This window comes from Acartia tonsa, chromosome 12 (assembly GCF_053477335.1).
Source record: "Acartia tonsa isolate MP-2025a chromosome 12, ASM5347733v1, whole genome shotgun sequence".
In the NCBI taxonomy this organism is placed as follows: domain Eukaryota; kingdom Metazoa; phylum Arthropoda; class Copepoda; order Calanoida; family Acartiidae; genus Acartia; species Acartia tonsa.
The window spans coordinates 39204823-39224912 of NC_137271.1; the positions used below are offsets into that span (position 1 = coordinate 39204823).

A 20090-nucleotide genomic window follows, 5' to 3' on the forward strand; every position below is an offset into this window, starting at 1 on the left:
ATTCTATTTTCAATAGAAATATTTTTAAAATATTAGATTTAATTAATTAATAATTTTACTTCAGACGAGAGGAGCTTGAACATACAAATAGAATTTTGGATTTTAGGTATAATTTTTTTTACATAGAAAAGTTATAAAATATTATACAATTTTGAAGCTGTTTACAGTGCCTATAAAAATGACGTCATACAATACAAATGACCAATGATTGGCCAATACAAAGACTAAATTACCAATGACAGGCCAGTATACATTTTAAATGACTCATGGTAGGCAAATATGACGTCATTTTTTAAAGGCACTACCCGCAAATTTATTTCTGAATGTAAAATTTAAAGAATATTTTTATGATCGCATTCTGTCATTTGTTGGCTAAGAAACTTTTATCAAATCTTGATTGTTCGTGTCCAAACTCTTTAAACATTATCTTTATATACAGAAGGGGCGATTTTGTTTATAATACTTGTTTAAAAACCAATCCCTTGAGACCACTGTACAAAACCCAAGACTAATATTTCTAATAAAATTTTAGAGAGTTGAAACCAGTGAATTTGATTTCTGATGGAAGATATCTTATTAAAAGTGGCAATGCATTTAGGTATTTAGATAGATAGATGGATAGATAGATAGATAGATAGATAGATAGATAGATAGATAGATAGATAGATAGATAGATAGATAGATAGATAGATAGATAGATAGATAGATAGATAGATAGATAGATAGATAGATAGATAGATAGATAGATAGATAGATAGATAGATAGATAGATAGATAGATAGATAGATAGATAGATAGATAGATAGATAGATAGATAGATAGATAGATAGATAGATAGATAGATAGATAGATAGATAGATAGATAGATAGATAGATAGATAGATAGATAGATAGATAGATAGATAGATAGATAGATAGATAGATAGATAGATAGATAGATAGATAGATAGATAGATAGATAGATAGATAGATAGATAGATAGTTAGATAAGTTAATTTATTAAGTGGTGAAAATTAAAAAATATTCTAATGTAAATATATCTATGATATAGAATAGACGTATTAAACTAATTAATTGGTCATAATCAGGATAATTTAAACTGTGTAATGACCCTAAACTTATCATATTTAGGGTACAATGGAAAGAGTCCACGGAGAGTGTAAGGTTAACCTTTGACAGATTGACAGACAAACAGATAGATAGATAGATAGATAGACAGACAGTCAGATAGGTAGGTAGGTAGGTAGGTATACTTTACCATAGACTTATTAAGAAGATAACGAATTAAATGTTCATAATCAAGATAATTTTAAACTGTCTAATGACCCTGAACTTATTATCTCTAGGGTACAATGGAAAGAATCCACGGAGAGTGTGAGGTTAACCTTTAACAGATTGACAGACAAACAGATAGATAGATAGATAGATAGACAGACAGAAAGATAGACAGGTAGATGTACTTTACAATAGACTTATTAAGAAGATAACGAATTAAATGCTCATAATCAAAATTTTAAACTGTTTAATGACCCTGAACTTATTATCTCTAGGGTACAATGGAAAGAATCCACAGAGAGTGTGAGGTTAACTTTTGACAGATTGACAGACAAACAGATAGACAGATAGATAGACAGACAGACTTATTAAAAAGATAACGAATTAAATGCTCATAATCAGGATAATTTAAACTGTGTAATGACCCTGAACTTATTATCTCTAGGGTACAATGGAAAGAGTCCACGGAGAGTGTAAGGTTAACCTTTGACAGATAGACAGACAGACAGATAGATAGATAGACTTATTAAACTAATTAATTGGTCATAATCAGGATAATCTAAACTGTGTAATGACCCTGAACTTATTATCTGTAGGGTTCAATGGAAAGAATCCACGGAGAGTGTAAGGTTAACCTTTGGTAAAAGAAACTCAAAACAGTCGTTGGGTACGTATTTTTCTTTCTATCTATATCTATAATACAAAGTAGCTTGATGTCTGTCCGTCCGTCCGTCTGTCCCTTAAGATCTAGGTAACCGCTGAACCGATCGGATTCTACTCTTCAGGGTATATACCTATTGGTCCTGTGGTGGTTTCAAGCTATTATTTTCTTGGGGGTTGGGACACCCCTAACCCCCCTCACCCCCCAAGCCGCTAGTACATATATATATTAATATCAAGAACCTCCAAGCTTTTTAATTTGAGTGGGATGGAATGATGGGTTGCAAAGATTTGAGGATGGATATCTAATTTTTTTTGAAATTTTGAGGGGGGTAAAATGGAGTTTCAAAGTTTGATTGGGGTAAAAAAAACTTTATACCCACCCTTGGACTTTTATGTTTTAAATTTAAAAAAGAAAAAACTACTTTATTGAAAAAAACTATAAGAAGTAAAAAATATTTATTATCAATCGCATCTGCAAAAATAATAATTCTTTATTTTTCTATATTTCGACACATAGGCGAAAAATTTGTCGTCAATTTAGGTTGCTAATATGGAGCTCATTTATCGGTTAGTTCGTTGTAAAGAAATGATGTAAAGGAGGTGGATGGGGTGTATCGTTATTTTAGCTAGCTTGGAGTATCAATTTATCAGAGTACATGAAAATCTGGTGCAACATCAAAGTAATTATATATCGATTAATTTTTAATTTTGTATTTTTAGTGTTGTACCTGTTTACGGATTTGCTTGTATTGGCTAAAAAGAAAAGGTATATTATCTATTAAAATAAATTGCTGAAAATCTAAGTTAACTTTAATTCTTTCTAAACAGGGTTTTTTTTATTGCTGCGCTACTTATCAACTCACATATTTATCTGTGTGCTTTTATAATCAAGTTTGGAGTAACAGATAAAATTATACAGCTTGAAATAAACAAAGCATTTGATATAGAATATTTCAAATTACAGCTATGTTTTGAGGGAGTTGTAAAGTCTTAAGGAGATGAAAAAGGACAAAAAATCGGCATATCACGAATAATTAGTATTTGAGCTCTTACATAATATTCGATTTGACAACGAATTGAATATGTATTCTAACGCAGCTACTCAAAACTAGTTTTAGTAGCGGAGCTACTCTATGATTTCTCTTTGTCTGTCCGTCCATTAGTGATTGAGTCAGTCCGTAACACTATGGAAGAAATGTGATTTTCTCTATTGCTTTTCAAGATAGACGGCTAATTTATTTTATAGATTACCCTTGACACTTGTTTATTTGTTTAGTGAGGATAAACACGCTGTGATAGACTATTGTGCCAGAAACTTGATACAAGCCAGCGCTATCAGTAAACAAGACACTCATATACCAGGTATAGATAGATAGATAGGCTACTGTGCCAGAAACTTGACACAAAGCCAGCGCTATCAGTAAACAGGACACTCATATACCAGGTATAGATAGATAGATATATAGATAGATAGATAGACTATTGTTCCAGAAACTTGATACAGGTCAGCGCTATCAGTATTAGAAAGCTGGATACTCATATACCAGATATACAGATAGAATGATAGGACACTCATATACCAGGTATACAAATAGATAGATAGTAAATACAATGGACATTATTATGATAAACAATATTACCCCTTTACTTGTGCATATTAAAATCATTGGTGGAAAAATTTGACACTCCAGCTTTGTTTACCAAATCAATATTCAATAATAAAAAAATCAAGTTAATGACAGAAAGATGTATAAAGTAATTTATAGTCCAGTAACCTGGGAAAATTACTTATATAGATAAGTTACTTTCTAGTATGTCTCGACACCGATAAATATCCACTGGATTAGAAACGGTTCTGAGCCATACAAAAAAAATCATATATCGTGTCCTATTAAAGACAATTTTCCAAATCAATACCAGTTTTATTTACTTTTTCTTTGTAATACTGAAATTAAAGATTGAGAGTCGGCTTGTCCTCCTCTCTTCCTTTCCTAAAGTGCCACTAGATGCCTCAAGAGGCATAGCTGCTAGTTATAGATTATTACATAATTGTTGATAAATTACAGGTGTGCCAGATTCTTGTCACGCCATGTGGCTGACCCTCCTGCAAAACTGTGAGAAAAGAACTCAGGTAAACTAGAAGCTCATTGTAAAAAAAAGTACGTCATACAATACAAATGACCAATGAAAGGCTAATACAAAGACTAAATTAACAATGGAAGCCCAGTATACATTTTAACTGAAGAATAGTAGGCCAGTATGACGTCATTTGTTATAGGCACAATAAAAAGCTTCGGTAAACTATTGCAATGAATCTTACATTCTACTTTAAACACCATAGTTTTGAAGATTGTACATTAAAAAGCAATACCTTAAAGTAACTGCCATAAATACATCTATTACTGGCATTTATTTATATTTTATTTATACATCTATTTATGTCATAAATACATCTTGTACAACCTATTCATGTAATTTGATAAATAACAAAAATGAACAATATTGAACTATATAGTAGTAGATATTTATATCAGTAGAAGAACATACATAAATTAGTATATTAGATTATTCAGATATAAAATTTACAAGCAATTCGGCGTTCTTTTTTCCTAAAATTGTTTGTAAAATATTGAGGATTAATTAATACCTATATTTGCGACAACCTTTTCTACACAGAAATTGCCAATTTTGTATATTAATTTTTTCTATGATGTAAAGAAGTAAAAAATAAATCTTTTTCAAGTAAGCAAGACACCAAATGTCTTGTGCTTGTCATGAAGGCTTTCTAAGTAATAATTGGTTTTAGGCTATTTTAATGGAGATTGAAATATTCTCCTGATAAAAAATAATCAAGTATATATATAAAGCCAATTGATTTTTATTTATCTTTTAGGAAATGTTATTGTATTTCCAGACAGCGAATGAGCGACAACAATGGATGTCTTTGATGGATTCAAAACCTAAAGAGGTACATTTTGTTATTCTGTGAAACAACGTATCAATTCATATAAGTTTATTTCACGTAATTACTGTCTTTATACCTGAGGTGCCCCAACCCTGCAATATAACATAACCTAATTTAACCTGTATTAAAAGAAAAATTATTAAAAGTATGATAGTATGGAATGTAACCTATATTAAAAGAATTATACGAAATAGAATATTCTCCCTCCTTCCCCCCCCCCCCCCACCTTTTGATACTGATATTTGCTTCTTCTTTCGTGTTTACTAGCGGCTATGCCCCTACAGGGAAAAATTCTCTTGAGATGTAGGCGTTACCCTCCCCCCAGAAAGTTACAAACTTTCACAGGACCTATGAGAAGTGGCACTTTAAATGAGAATCATATCGGTTAGCAAGATCCTTTGGAACAGACAGACAGACACTCACACTGATCCTGTTACTTAATTATAAGGATGATTTTAACATAAACACTTTCGCAGATTTTTGAGCAAAAACTAACAGATTTTTTTTTATAATTTTAGGAAAATGGTGAATTGATTTATCCAGACTGGGACACTCCCATAGTTGAGATTACCAAACCCCAGTCTTTTGATAATGTCGTCTTTTCTATCAAGGACAACGCCAGGGTGGTTAGAAAGAAAGGAGGTAGGACGTTCTATTAATCTTTTTAGTACTGACGCTCAGGGATCTAAAGGGATAAGACAATGGCCGATAAATTGATGTATACATCCCCAATAATGATACACAAAAATACCCTTTCTGTAGATAAAGATAAGTTGTTGTAACGTTAAAACGTTATTTTAAAACTTTGGGGACTAGGGTAATAATTAGCCTATGGTCCCCCTTCTCCCTGAGCGAAGCTACACTATGATTCACACAGTCTGTCCGTCTGTAAGTCTGTCAGTTTGTATGCTATGATAAAAATGTGAATTTCTTGACTGATATTCAAGATACATGGCTGAATTATTTTTGGAAGATTTTCTATACCATATAAAAATATAAAAGTACATGTGAAAGGTTTTGAGATTTTTTATTTGTTTATAACTGATTTGTGCTTGAGTTGTCAAATATTTGTAAAGATTTGTTTGTATATCAGCATTCCTATTTTCTTTTTTTTCAATATTTTGATAAAAAAAATTATTTATATATTTTATTTTTCAATTGTTTTTTAGAATTGTTACTTCTGGAGAAAACTGGAAGCAAGGAACAAACCTGGATTCATCAGAGGTAAAGATAGATAGATGATTGTATATATATAGATAGATAGATAGATATATATAGATAGAAAACTGGAAGCAAGGAAAAAGCCTGGATTCATCAGAGGTAAAGATAGATAGATGATATAAATAATACATATAGATAGATATAAATAGATAGAAAATGGGAGCAAGGAACAAACCTGGATTCATCAGAGGTAAAGATAGATAGATAGATAGATATAAATAGATAGAAAACTGGGAGCAATGAACAATCTGGATTCATCAGAGGTATAGATAGATAGAAATCAGATAGACAGAATAACAGACAGACTAATAGAGTTAATTAAGAATGGATATAGGATATACGTGGATATATTGACAGGGGAATAATGGTCGTCAATTTAGGTTGCTAACATGGACATCATTTATTGGTCAGTTTGTTTATCCAGTCGGAGGGGAGGGGATGGCGTATTTTTATTCTTAATACCGTTTGGATGATTTAAAATTTTTCTTTTGGAAAGAGGGATGCGATATTTGGGTCAGGTATAGACTTCAAGCTGATTTTTAAAATTGTAAAAAATTGTTTCCCTGAGGCTTAATGGTGGCTGATGCGCGGCTGTCAAACCCAGCATCAATTGTTTAAATCTTAAATTTATTTTTTATCCAGGTATACAAGAGAGCTGCCTTCAGAACATTTGAGAGCAAATAATTTCAAGCAAAGATATCAATTTCTTCAATCTTTAAGCTTGAACGGACAGTGACTGTAATAATATGAAATTAGTTGTTTAACGCATCGTGTTATAGACAGATTTCCGCGGATATTAAAATATAAGACAAAAATCAGTTTTGTTAGCCCCAAAGAGGCCATGGAGGCCCAGGCTTACAAAATTGTTTTTTAAATTTAATATTTTTTTAATTCTTGGAAAATTGTCTATGATACGATGTTATACATGATTTTTCAGTATGACTAAGAACTGGCTATAGTCCAGCGGTTATAAATCGGTTTCGAATATGAGTTTTATGAGAGTATTAGTTAGAAATTAACATACAACGAATTATGACTAAATTGTTTAAGTCAGAACATAAATAAAACAACGAATGATAATAGTTATTATGAATGCATTTTAAATTGTAAATAAATCTGAACTCATTTAAAAATTTATGTTTTGATTAAGTGATAAAATACCATTTACTATATTATTACCCCTATGTTGTATGCATTAAAATAATTAACTTTATTTTCCTATAATAGTCCACTGCACTGTATATTACAGTATTTTTACTTACTACGGGGTATTTTTTAACAAAGATCAAAACTATTGCTTCATTTTACCCACTTACTATTGATAGAAATTATTAATCAATATGTTATTTTCTTCATTGGGTTGGTGAGTTTTGTATAAGAAGAAAATATTTAACGATTTTGACAAATTATGCCTTAAAAACCTGTTCCCAGACGGCAGCAGAGTCTGAGGACATTTTTTAAAAACTCCACATTCAATTCCCGCTCTAATGATATGTGTACAGTAGACTGTACTGCCAGCCAAGAAAGTTTTTGTTAAAGAAAACTCCCCCAGCCAATAAAAAAATTATTATTAATTTCTTTCACTGGTAAGTAGGTTGAATTAAGCAATACTTTTGTTCCATTAAATAAACAACCTTTACAAATAAAAAAAAACTTTAACTTTTCTCTAAATCTAATTTAAACCTTATATAATTATCCTTCATTTTTATTAATGATTAAAAATGTTAGCATTTTTTGTGATAGATGTTTTTGTATCCTTTTTGTAAATAGTTATTTATCGCATCGTATTATAGACAGCTTTCCGCGGATATCAAAATAAAAATTATAATTAAAACTACTTTTGTTAGTTCCGAGGGGCTGAAGACCTGGGCAAACTATTCTGATTTATATTTTAATATCAATGGAAAAATGTCTTTAATACATTGCTATACATGATATTTCAGTATGGCTGAGAACCGGTTCTAATCCAGCGAATATTAATCGGTTTCGAAGCAATACTGGAAAAATATTTACCCTACTTTTGCTGCCATTTTAGTGTTTTTTATTTGCTTATAGTCATTTTTCATGAAATTCATTCAGTTGTCTATAGAATATGTTTTATTTCTAATATATAATTTTTGTATATAATTGTATAAAATAATATGTTTTTATATAATGTAATGCTTGTAATCTCAATTATATATTTTTCTAGCTTATAATAATGGATATTTGATTAATTAACATGATTGTAGCATTTTTAGTAAAGAAATAAATATATTGTTATAATTAAATCATTTTTCTACATTAACAGTTTTCCAATTCTACTGGACTGATCGTGAGCCGCGATTCACGCAGGACGTACTAACTCGGTTTCACGTCATAGAGAAGCTTTGCTCCTTAACCTAAATAACAGTGGGTCAGAAATAGATACACGTTTATTGTAGAAAGACAGGCACAATACTAAAGTAAGATATAAGTTAGATTACGATGGCTAAAAATAAAAATTTCTCCCAAGCTAGAATTGGGGGGAAAGTTCTAAGTTCCTGCTTAACTCTATATTCACACAATTAAGGCGGGTTAAACAGAATTCATGTGGATTCCTCCAAGACAAGACAACAATTAAAATAACATAATTTCTTACAGGAGGCAAATTTTACAAGAAATGCTATATGAGTTAGATATGTGTGCAGTAAGATCTGGGATATTTAAGATATATTCTCAAAGCAGACGATCCTGCGGTACTGCTCACACAAACAAACAGACATAGATCCTGTTACTTCTAAAAAAAAAAAAAAAAACGCCCCCCCCCCAAAAAAAAAAAATGATTTTATTTTGAAAAAAAGAGAATAATGTGGCCCCTATATTTAAAAAGGAAAAATTACTCTTAGTTGATAAAAATGTGAACTACTGCATAAATAAGTCAAAACTGGTTTCTTTTAAGGTATACAATATATCGTAATAAAAAAAAAATATGGTCTAGAATTCAAAATATTTAAGATTTTAAATAGCAAATAAATTTTATTTTTAAATATATTTTTTTGTTTATATTCTGTATTAAAAGGTTGGGATCTACTGCAGTTCACGGTAAAATATTGCTGGTAACGAATATTTCCAAAAATCTATGCATTTTAAAGGCTGCTAGCTGCCAAACGGCTGAACGTACAGATCATGCCCGCACACTATTTTTAGCGGAATAAGAAGGCCTACAAATAATCTGGAATAGACATAAATCAATACTGTATAATTATCTCGCAGTGCAGAGAAATGCGCGAAAAAGACCTATTTTACGCGGTATTTTTCTTCAGTGAAGCTTTCCCTGTGCATCATTGGATCTTGGCTATTCCAGATTATTTGTAGGCCTTCTTATGCCGCTTAAAATGGTGTCGGGTATGATCTGTACGTTCAGCCGTTTGGCAGCTAACAGCCTTTAAAATTTATAAATTTTTGAAAATATTCGTTACCAGCAATATTTTACCGTGAACTGCAGTAGATCCAAAGGTTATGATAAACTAGGCAATAAGCATCTTATAACATTGTTATTGATAAAAATTACAATATCTATTTATGCAATTATAACAAGCCTTTACATAAATTATTATATAATCATAAGAAGTACAGAGTAGTTTTGACAAATATTGCTCCATTGTGCTGTGCATAAAATAGAATTTATGTATTTTGTAATGGTTAGTTAGTATTCAAAGTGTGAGCACTCTGTAAAGTAGTTCATCAGCTAGTTGATAAAATACAAGCGGATATGCCTCTAGAGGCACAATAGGTGGGGGGGGGGGGGGAATGGAAATCGACCCTCCACTAATATTTTTAATTTAAGTTTTAAAAGGTATTTTTTTCTATATGCGATTTCTCTTTGGAGGGTGGAGTTACCCTCACCAAAAATAGTTATAAATTATAAACCTCCGGGATCTATGAGAATCTTCGATATAGATTAAGCGATTAGCGAGATCCTTCGCTACAGACTTTATCTGATAGAATATGTATTATGTATACTTGCAATATAAAGATATATTTTCAGAATTCAACAATATATTAAATAAGTGACATAAATACTCAAATTAAAAATGTCCTGTTTAAATGAAACGTATGTTAATCACATTATTTTTTTTTCATTATTATTACCCGCTTAAGTTAAACCGTGGTTATATTAGAAGTGATTTTTTCTTATTTATTAAGTATATTTGCGATTACTTTTATTTAATGAAATCTTCCAATTTTTAACATTTACAAAACAGCCTGCTTTATTGCATCAAGATCCATGACAGATCTATATAGGAAATAAACGTCTATAAATGAGCTCGAGTCTTCCAATGGTAAAGTGTTTAAAACTCATATTGCTCCAATAATCTTCATTAAACTCTCATTGACCAAAGCGATAAGACCTTTATCCTATTTGTTTATGGAATGAATTAAGTTTTTCACTTCATGTAGATATTTGAATTACATTGAAGCATTTAATCCTTATTTCATAAATAAAAAATATACGTTCATAATAGAGTAAATCTAAGAAAACTGTATTTTAAAAGAATTCGATTGTGGCGACACTTCCTTTGTGTTAAAATATTAAAACTAAAATTTTAATCTTATTAACCCTTTGGTGATGGTAATGTGAAAAAAATATAATTGAAAAATCTTTTTAAAATCATTTAAATTAATAAATATTTACTTCTTTCTGTTAGATAGTAATGGCGGGGGAGGAAAATTGATTTATTGAGAAATAGATAAATAGATATGTACTTATAGAAAACTAGCCAATAGCGATATAGTTATATTGAGCCAACTCTAATAAAATATATTAGTAAGTCTTTCTTTGTCTGGAGCTAAATATCTCGGAAACTGCAAATTAATAATAAACTTCAGGGAAGCTTTTCAAATGTAATTGGGTGGTTTTAGACTATTTTCTTGGCCTCTTTCGCCCTGTCTAGAGGCTTGGTGCGGAGCAACTAGTATTATTACAAAACTTATGAAAAACAATCATGAAAGATTCCCATATAGCATTAAAATAAAATATATTTTCGACTAACTTACAATATTTGTTTTATAACGTTTGGTTGACTTAATTAATAACTTTGGGGACTTTCATCGAATTGGTTGGTTCATAAATTTGAGTGTCCAAACGTTTCAACTACTAATTAAAATCTTTAGAGGGTTCAATTTTGTGTATCATCATTGGGACTGTTTATCAATTTATCGGCCATAGTCTTATCCCTTTAGATCCCAGATTCCTCAAATAGTTACAAAAATTACATAATTTACAGGGATCTAAAGGTATAAGACAATGGCCGATCAATTGATGTACATCCCAAATTAAGATAAAAAAAATTCCACTTCTGAAGATTACATTTAGTGATTGAAACGTTTGGACACTAAACTTATTGAATCCACCAATGGAAATTCAATAAAATCACCGAAATTTTTAGGCCAACGAATAAGAAAACGGAATCATAAAGCCCCCCCGGACCCCCCCCCCCTCCCTGAATAGTTTGGGTCTTGCTACAAATACACTCTACTATACAACCCAACTGTTCCAACTATCAAAGGCAGGGCTCGGCAGCCGCTCGTTAGGTGCGCGTAATCCTCAGTAAATTCGTCATATAATAACTTTAAAATTCAACTGGATTTCCAAAACTTCTTCCTAAACAGACATCGTTTTTATGCACATAAGTGGGTTTCAAATTTATGCTTGTGCGCGGCTGCCGAGCCCTGATCTAAAGCATCTGTTAAATAGTTTACACACGTCAGAGAGGGGGGATAATGAGCTGTTTATTATATTAGATCCCAAAGTTAGATGCTGTACGTATTGGTGCAAAAAATGGGGACAATTTTTAAATTGATTTGACGGGGCTGTTTATTTACGTCACAAGTGAGGGGAAAGAAAAGGGAAGGAGGAAAGAACCCCCCTAGAAAAGAGATGGGGGTATGACGTCACACGCCAAAACAATTTGAAATTTGTCCCCATTTTTTGCACCAATACGTACAGCATCCCAAAGTTATACATATAATAACGTTTTCTTATTCGTTGGCTCAACAACTTTGGGGACTTTTGAATTTTGATTGATTGATTCTTTAAGTCGAGTGTTCAAACGTTTCAACCACTGATTATAATCTACAAAAGGGGTAATTTTGTTTATTATTATTGGGGATGTACATCAATTTATCGGCCATTGTCTTATCCCTTTAGATACATGAGCAAAAACACTAAATTCTATATAAATAATAATTTTTAAAATATTTCAGGGCACCTATCTCAGAATATTTGATTAAATATGATATCATCTTTATAATAAATATATCATCAGTAATGATTTTAGGTATCATTTATTTTAGATTTTGCTTTTGCGTAAAGTTGTGAGTAAGATTACAGTCAAACGCGCTTATTAGGTCAAACTGTTTTTAAATATGCGTTTAAATATACTATGCTTTTAAGAACAATTAGACTTAATAATCGCATTTGACTGGAGGCTTGCTTACATTTTTACGCAATATTGCAGAAGCTACTATTCCCATTATTAATTGTTGATTATACCTTTTCGTTTAATTATAATTTACAACAGTTTTGCCACAATTGACTGTAATCATCCTTGTTATTTTATTTATTAAAAATGAACTTATATTTTTTTTTAAAATTAAGGAAGTTTGGGACATTTGCTGAACTTGGTTGCTATACCTTATGTGTACTTCAGGTTTTAGTCTTTTTTTCATACTAACGGCTTCGCCCCTACCCTTTAGGGTTTTTTTCCCAACAGGTTCAAGGGAGATTTTTAAATATCTGTTTTATAATATTTATAATATTTTATAATTTTTTATATCATTTTATATTTATTCTTATTTTCTTTAATATTTTAAATATTTTAAAAAATTCTTTGTCTCTTGCCTTTTTGGGGATTCACCCTACAGGGGAGTGTAGGTTTCCCAATATTTTTGATTTAAGAAAAAAATTATTTGTGGGGGTAGGGGTGCCCCCCCCCCCTCTCCTCAATAAAATATCTTAAAACCAGGACCATTATCTATATTCTCTAAAGAGTAGAGCCCAATTAGTTCAGCAGATACTGAGATCTTAAGCTTCAGACGGACGGACGGACGGATGGACATTATTCTACTTTGTATGATAGATTATTATTTAAAATTTTAATAAAAACTGGAGGAGAGAGAAGAAAAGTAAATATGTAGAGAGAAAAAAAGGTTAGATTGGGAAATTAATTAAAGTAGTAAGCATAATGAAAAGCCCCTAAAAATTATCCTAAATTTCAGACTTAAAGTCCTTATTTTGTTATTACGAGTTGGCTGGATGGTCAACTTTTGGCCATTTTCGTTTTTTATTTTTTTTTTATCAAAACGTTGTTCTATTCCAGCTTATACCAATAACGAAATTAATTCTGAAAAAAATCACGAAACCTAAACGTGTTTTTCAGCTGTAGTTGGGGGGCAACACATCGTAAAATTGACGTCCTCTCCATTTGCCCCCCAAATATTATTTTAGATTTATTTCCCTTGTTGGTTATACCTTATTCCTGGTTCTATTCTGCTGATGTGTAAAATCTAGGATATATGTATGTTTCAAAGTATTTACTTCTTTACAACTGATTTTTTTAGATATCCGACTAAATTTGCAAGAAGATGGAACCAAATAACTGTATTGTTATTACACCTATCTTTCTGTGATCTTGGTAATTATTATTTGAAAAGCTACACAACATTTGGTCAGTTTAGTACTTACTATTTTGTCTGTTTCCTAATCATTTTAATTAATCAATAAAAAAACTGCGTTTCTTTTGAAAAAATAAGTAACTTGTTTTATTCTTCAATTCGCACAGTATTAAAATAGATTTCTTACTAAAAATGACTTTGCCATTGAGAAATAGTTTAAAACAAAATTCTGAAGAACCTAAAAAGCTCTTTGCACGGAGCCCAAAAAAGAATTTTTGTCAAAATCTCAAAGGGGTACATTGATTTAACCTTTTACTATCTTAATATTGTTGCAAAATAAATGAGTTATTTGATTATTATTGTCATCACAGTTTTAGCCTCAGGCATTTTTGCCCTAAATGTACCTATCAGTACAGCCATATTTTTAGAGATATCGAAAAACACCTTAAGTAAATGTTATGTACATTTTTACAGAGAAAATGGACCTATAATTATTTTTTTTCATGCTCCTTCTGGTTGATTCCCGAAACCGGAAAATGCAGTTTTTTTGAGACACTGTGTATACAACAGCTCTTCTTTAAGTTATGATGCATCATTATTAATCATAAGCAAAATAAATAGAATCACTGTAATAACAACTGGATAAGTCATATTAGATGCTACTAATTAAGAATTTTTGTGTAAGGAAATTAAGAAAGGCTTTATATAGATGATCTTTTCTTTCAGTTTATATTTTGGCTGGGCTGCCTTTTATGCTGAGCTTCTTTATTTATAAAGAGGTTACCTTCTCCTGCTCTGTGTGTTGGTTTACAGCCCTGGCTAGAAATGTTTGTGCTAATACCAGCTTTTACATAGTTGCCACTATTGCCTGTGTCAGGTAGAATTTCTTTCTTGGATATTTAGAATTTAGGGTTGGACCGGAAATCTGGCTTGGCCAAATATCTGGCCATTTTTAATATACGGCCAGATACCAGATATTGAAACTATCTGCTAATATAATCTTTTATATTATACAACAAAAATCTCTGTTATCAAACAGTCACAAGCATTATTTGTTAAATTCTTGGTACTATATAGCAATAAGTAAGTTACACTTCATTAATTAGTTCATTAGATCAGTTTCTTAGAAGTAGGACCAACTTAATAGTTACTTGAATTGAGGATATTTGCTTAATACCTGATATCTGGTATTAGAAATCATCCACATATCTGGTATCCAGTATCTGGCTCAACAATAATTTAGATTTAATGATTAAATATTTTAGAAAAAAATTGCTCAAACATGATTTGTTCATAAACTTGAAAGCAATGGTGCATATATTAAACTATTATTATATTTTTATTAAACTATATGAAATAATGTTTAAATATTTCTAATTCAAAACTTATGCTGTTGGCAAAGTAGTATGCATTGGTTCTGGGGTCCAATCCCTATTGATTATTTGAAATAAATACTATTCAGGATGACAACAGATTTGAAGGGCCTTAAAAAGAAAAATATATCCACAAAAACCTCAACAATCCTTTGCTGTTGTTACTGGTTCTTAACATTTATTATAATTTTTTCGTTGGTATTATCTGATTGTGGAAGGATTGTTGTTGCTTCATTTACAGGCATAGTTTGGTAAAAATAAAAAAAATGATCATAACATGTTGATATCAAATAAAGATACCAATAATCCTATTATATAAACTAGTAAGCTTTTTTATTGAAGGATCTCGCTAACGAACCGACATGGTTCTTCTTTACATTGATGATTTTTATAGGCCATGAGATGGTTTTAAGCTGTTTTTATAAATATTTTTATGAATAAGTCTGGGTATGGCTTTTTGGTTATTTTTATGCCCTTCCTAATCCTTCAAATATAGAGCTCCTAGTCCTAGATGCTAGGGGCGCAGCCGAAAGTGATAATATAAAACATACTTCAGCGTTTTATCGACATTTTTTTCGACATTGAATGCTTGAACGAAGACGATATTGTTATACAACTTAAGAATTCAAAATTTTAAAACTATTATTGTAGCCATTTGTATAATTCGCTTTTGTTGGTACGGCCTTCATAGAAGAAAAACAAATTATTTTCAATTAATTTTTGCTGCATATTAATTAATGCATCTTTTTAGAGCTGTATTAGACATTATACAAATGGCTAAAATAATAATTTTAAAATTTTGAATTCTTAAGTTGTATACTCTGTATAACGATATCGTCTTCGTTCAATCAATCAATGTCAAAAACGCGGCATTCTTTTTTAAGAACCCATCTCAGGGAAATACAAATATGAAATTAACAAAACTAAATATTTTTTCCAAAAATTACTTTTTCTTGGACAGACTATAGCAATATTCTACAAATCAATGTCTAAGCATATATATATATGAAACCCTTAAAATCAAATAAACCACAATTAACATTTGCATACTTATTTCTTTACTAATTGAATTGTTATTTTCCTTGTTCTCAGTCATTTGCCAAACTTATATTTTAAGGAATATGTGAGATTGAACCATGTTTTCATTCTAAAATAATTAGAACAATTGTAATAGATTTACCATTTTTTACAATTCTGTTCACATATGCAGTCGTCTTCACTTTCAAATTGAAAAAGATGAGATCTGAAATTCCAAAGGATTCTTTATTTTATTTTTAGAAAACAAGGATGGCAACATCCATAAAAGCGAAGCTCTGAAACGGTAGGACAAACGAACCTTAACACTTGCAGAGTATCAGAACTGAACAATAAGAATATAGATAAATAAAATCGAAACAAATTGTAAGTGAATTTGTTGAAAAACTGCTTAAATACAGGATATTGTTTAAGAACATACTTTTATTCTTAGGACTTGATTATAGAGATGATTCGCTTATAACATTGTACTTTGTTGTTCTAGGAATCAGTATTCCAAAAATCAGATCAATCAGATAATTTTATCACATTGTTGTAAAAAAGTATAAAATCAACATGTTTAAAATGGACGTACGGACATTCTTGAAACGATTATAGAGTTGCTACGCTTTCTAAATTATACCGAACTACTACAGGAATCACCATCGATAGGACAATTCTAACCTGTTTTAATTAACTGTCTGTGACGTACGGACGGACCGACCATAATGATAGAAAAGTTCCGCTTTTAAAAAGACAAAGTTCATTATTTTAAATGATTCTTGTCAAATCTAAATTTGATTGCATTGATAGAAATGAAATAAAAGAATGCTAGGATTTTGATTTTGGAAAAGTGCATAAAACAGTTTGGATATCAATAGTTCCTCATTTCATGTGTTTAATTCCTTTACAAATTGCAGGTAAGGATAAATTGACATTTTCTGGAAGTACCTAAAAATTGTTTAACAAAAACAAATTTTGTATAATGACTTTTATTATCATTACAATAATTGATTTAGAGTGGACAGAGTGGGGCACCCTGCCAGTTTTATATAATACAGGTAAACAAATCAATCAGAAACAGTATCTTAGCCGCAATTTCCATTTAGCCGCAGCTAGAACCTAGCATATAGCCGCAGCTACTCGCCTGAAGGCCCAGCTGCTATGTAAGGTTTTTAATTTGTCTTGCTCTTTTGAGTTCTTCATTCCTTTGTATGTAAGCTTTACATAGGTGTCGGATTGGTTCTAGTTTGATTTTCAAAGTTTGATTTTGGGATTGTTTTAAACTTTTTCCCTCTTTTCAACTGCCCTCCCCTCACCCTTCACTTTAAAGTGAATAAAAAACCCTAAAATTATTTTTTACATCCATATACCTCATCTTGAAGATATTTTTATTTAGCATTCCACTGGTATATATGGCTCTATCCTATCAACTTCTTCGTATACATTGCATCAATAAAGGTGGTTCTTTTTAAATATTATTTTTTTTCCTTCACATAAATTGTTTTTTTTTTAACTTTTAATTGCATGTTTATTGATCTTTCAACAAATGTCAACATGTCAACTCTGCAAGCATAATTCTAAGACATTTTGTTTCAGGATTTTCGAGAGATGTACAAAATATTTCTTCAAGACTGTTTTCAAATTTCTGCATGGAATACTGTCAACACATTTGAAATGAAACCTGCTGCAGCTGTAGTTAACCATGGCTTTGTTAATGATAGATAAACAAAGATTCAGAACCATCCAAGAGTAGTGAAGCACAAAATTATGGATAGAAGTATGGAAAATAAAGCAAAGAATAAATTTTTTGAAAATAAAATGTAACCCCGACATGTATTTCCATACGTTTTTTTATTATTTTTGTAGCATGATTTAAAGACTGACAGACCAAGTAAATCATATATAGATGTTCATTAATATGAAAATTTGGAACAACATAGGAGAAATTAACATTTTCCCCATAGCCTCACGGACTGACAGAAGGACAGTCAGACAAAGTGATAGAATAGATTTGTGACTAAAATAATGTACAAATATTGATAATTAATACAATAATACAATACAAAAATAAAATCATTTAATCATTATTTCTGTCTTGAATCATTAATAGTTTAGCCCAGCTTATTATACCAACAACGAAATTAATTTTAAAAAATCAAGAAACCTATACGCAGGGACAAGGGAATGATATTCTGACAAACAACTCTAAAGGAAAATTTCCCCGCAACCCCCTTCCCCTTTTCGTCCCCTTCTTTCCCTTCCCTCTTCAGTTACATGACAAAAACAAAATATACCACCAGACACTTTATAAGGTTTAGTGATTTTTTTTGTAGAATTGTTGGTTAGAATAGCTACCCCTGCCTATACGTAATTTTCAGCTGTCGATGGAAGTTAGTATTGGTAGAATTGGCGACCTTTTTGTCTGCTCCCCAAATATTATTTTATATTTATTTTGCTTGTTGGCCATACCTTATTCCTGAGTTTAGTCACTCCTATTAGTTCTCCTATTCGTTGGTTAAGAAAGAAAATAGTTTATCAAATTATCAAACAAAGGAGGCTTGCTTGAATATTGAGAATGTTGATTATTTAGGGTGGTGGACACATATAGGGGTGTATCCACCCCCCTGACTATAAAACACTACTACTCTTGTAGTCTGTATCCCCCTAAAGATTACACACCCCTCACCTTTAGTGCAATAGTGGAGGTATCAAAAATCAAAATATTCGGCTGCGGTTTGTGCAACCCCCTTTGTAAAATAATGTGTGCGCCACTGAATGCGTTGTTGTTTTATATTGTCAATGTACCATTGTTGCTTTGCTTTTTATGGATGTTGTCATCCTTGTTATTAATTTATGAGTTTTTCTGGTAGTGATTGTATCATCTCTGTTATTACATAATTGTATTATATGTAGATGAATTCACATCAAGGTGTTGTTAGAGAAAAAAGCCAGGGCTTGGCCATAAAATATTTATCGCTTTTTAAAAGCGAAACTTTCCTTTCATTAGGGTCGGTCCGTCCGGCCGTAACGGTTATCTCTTTTTTTTTAATTTGGACATGTTAGATTTTTGAACTTTTCATGTTGATTCCTATAACAGTTAGTTAAGATTTAGGAAGCGTAGTAACTGTAAATGGTTACCAAAAAGTCCGTACGTCCTTTAAAAACATGTTGATTGTTAAGTTTCTTAACAACAAAATTTATATATTATAAAAATCCTATTCATCTGATTTTTGGAATACTGATTCCCATAACATCAAGGTATAATGTTATAAGCAAAGCATCTCCAAAAGTCCTAATTATGTAAGTATGTCCCTATATAGTATGTATTCTGTATTTAAGTAGTTTTGCAAAAGAATTACTTACAATTGTGTTTAGAAATATACATTTATATTCTGTTATATTCTGCTTAACTCTACAAATGTGTTCGTTTGCTTTACTGTTCGAATTTAGAGCTTTGCTTTTATAGATGTTGACATCCTTGTTTTTATCAAGACGCAATTGCTACCTTCCTTCTATTTTTTGCAACATCTGCAAATCGCTAACAGCCCCAGCCGCAAAAAAACGTTACTATAAACCTAGGATTTTTCACTTGGTGCTTTAATCAAACCAAAAAAAACCTTTGATTTTTTAAAATTTTTTAAACACTTTACTTAACTTAACCTAACCTAAATAAACATCAAAAACTTTTTAAAATTTTGTTTGTGGTTTAAATGCAATATAAGGAAGACTGTCATTTGCTTCCTATAATATGTCCGGCTGCCGAGCCCTGAATAAAATAGTACATCAGAATAGATTTCTTGGTTTTTTCATCTTGAATATAACATTACAATCCACCATGCCATACAACACTGGTGTAACTAATCTTTATCCTTTATAACCAAAATATCATCATCAGGGATTCAGGGAAATGACAATGAATGTTTAATTAATTATCTATT

General features: G+C 30.9%; 2 protein-coding genes across 7 annotated transcripts in view; both read left to right on the forward strand.

The window, feature by feature from the left end:
* The window catches only part of LOC145333532 (uncharacterized), an 86483-nt gene extending 78089 nt beyond the window's left edge, over positions 1-8394 (forward strand). The window contains exons 25-35 of one of the 3 annotated variants that reach the window (XM_080178689.1): positions 65-106; positions 533-598; positions 1132-1164; positions 1905-1942; positions 2659-2704; positions 3215-3300; positions 4005-4069; positions 4832-4906; positions 5422-5545; positions 6073-6127; positions 6767-8394. In XM_080178689.1, the coding sequence (XP_080034815.1) occupies positions 65-106; positions 533-598; positions 1132-1164; positions 1905-1942; positions 2659-2704; positions 3215-3300; positions 4005-4069; positions 4832-4906; positions 5422-5545; positions 6073-6127; positions 6767-6860 (724 nt within the window). In that variant the 3' untranslated portion in view covers positions 6861-8394. Of the gene's footprint in view, positions 1-64; positions 107-532; positions 599-1131; positions 1165-1346; positions 1580-1871; positions 1943-2658; positions 2705-3214; positions 3301-4004; positions 4070-4831; positions 4907-5421; positions 5546-6072; positions 6128-6766 lie in introns of those variants that run through there. The other 2 variants (XM_080178688.1, XM_080178690.1) reach the window with 2 other exon arrangements.
* Positions 8395-10118: 1724 nt separating this feature from the next.
* Positions 10119-18193, forward strand: LOC145334125 (uncharacterized). 4 transcript variants are annotated; one of them, XR_013884721.1, is made up of 10 exons: positions 10119-10199; positions 12353-12426; positions 12747-12798; positions 13709-13782; positions 14489-14639; positions 15225-15376; positions 16253-17069; positions 17169-17210; positions 17549-17610; positions 17749-18193. XR_013884721.1 is itself a non-coding variant. In XM_080179423.1 (6 exons), the coding sequence occupies exons 1-6, from the start codon at positions 10180-10182 to the stop codon at positions 15388-15390; spliced, it is 537 nt and encodes a 178-aa protein (XP_080035549.1). In that variant the 5' UTR covers positions 10119-10179; the 3' UTR covers positions 15391-16058. The 4 variants fall into 4 exon arrangements, 1 of the variants encoding a protein (XP_080035549.1); XR_013884722.1 differs by having other exon boundaries at positions 10132-10203; XR_013884723.1 differs by lacking the exon at positions 12353-12426 and having other exon boundaries at positions 10132-10199.
* The last annotated feature ends 1897 nt before the right edge of the window (positions 18194-20090 follow it).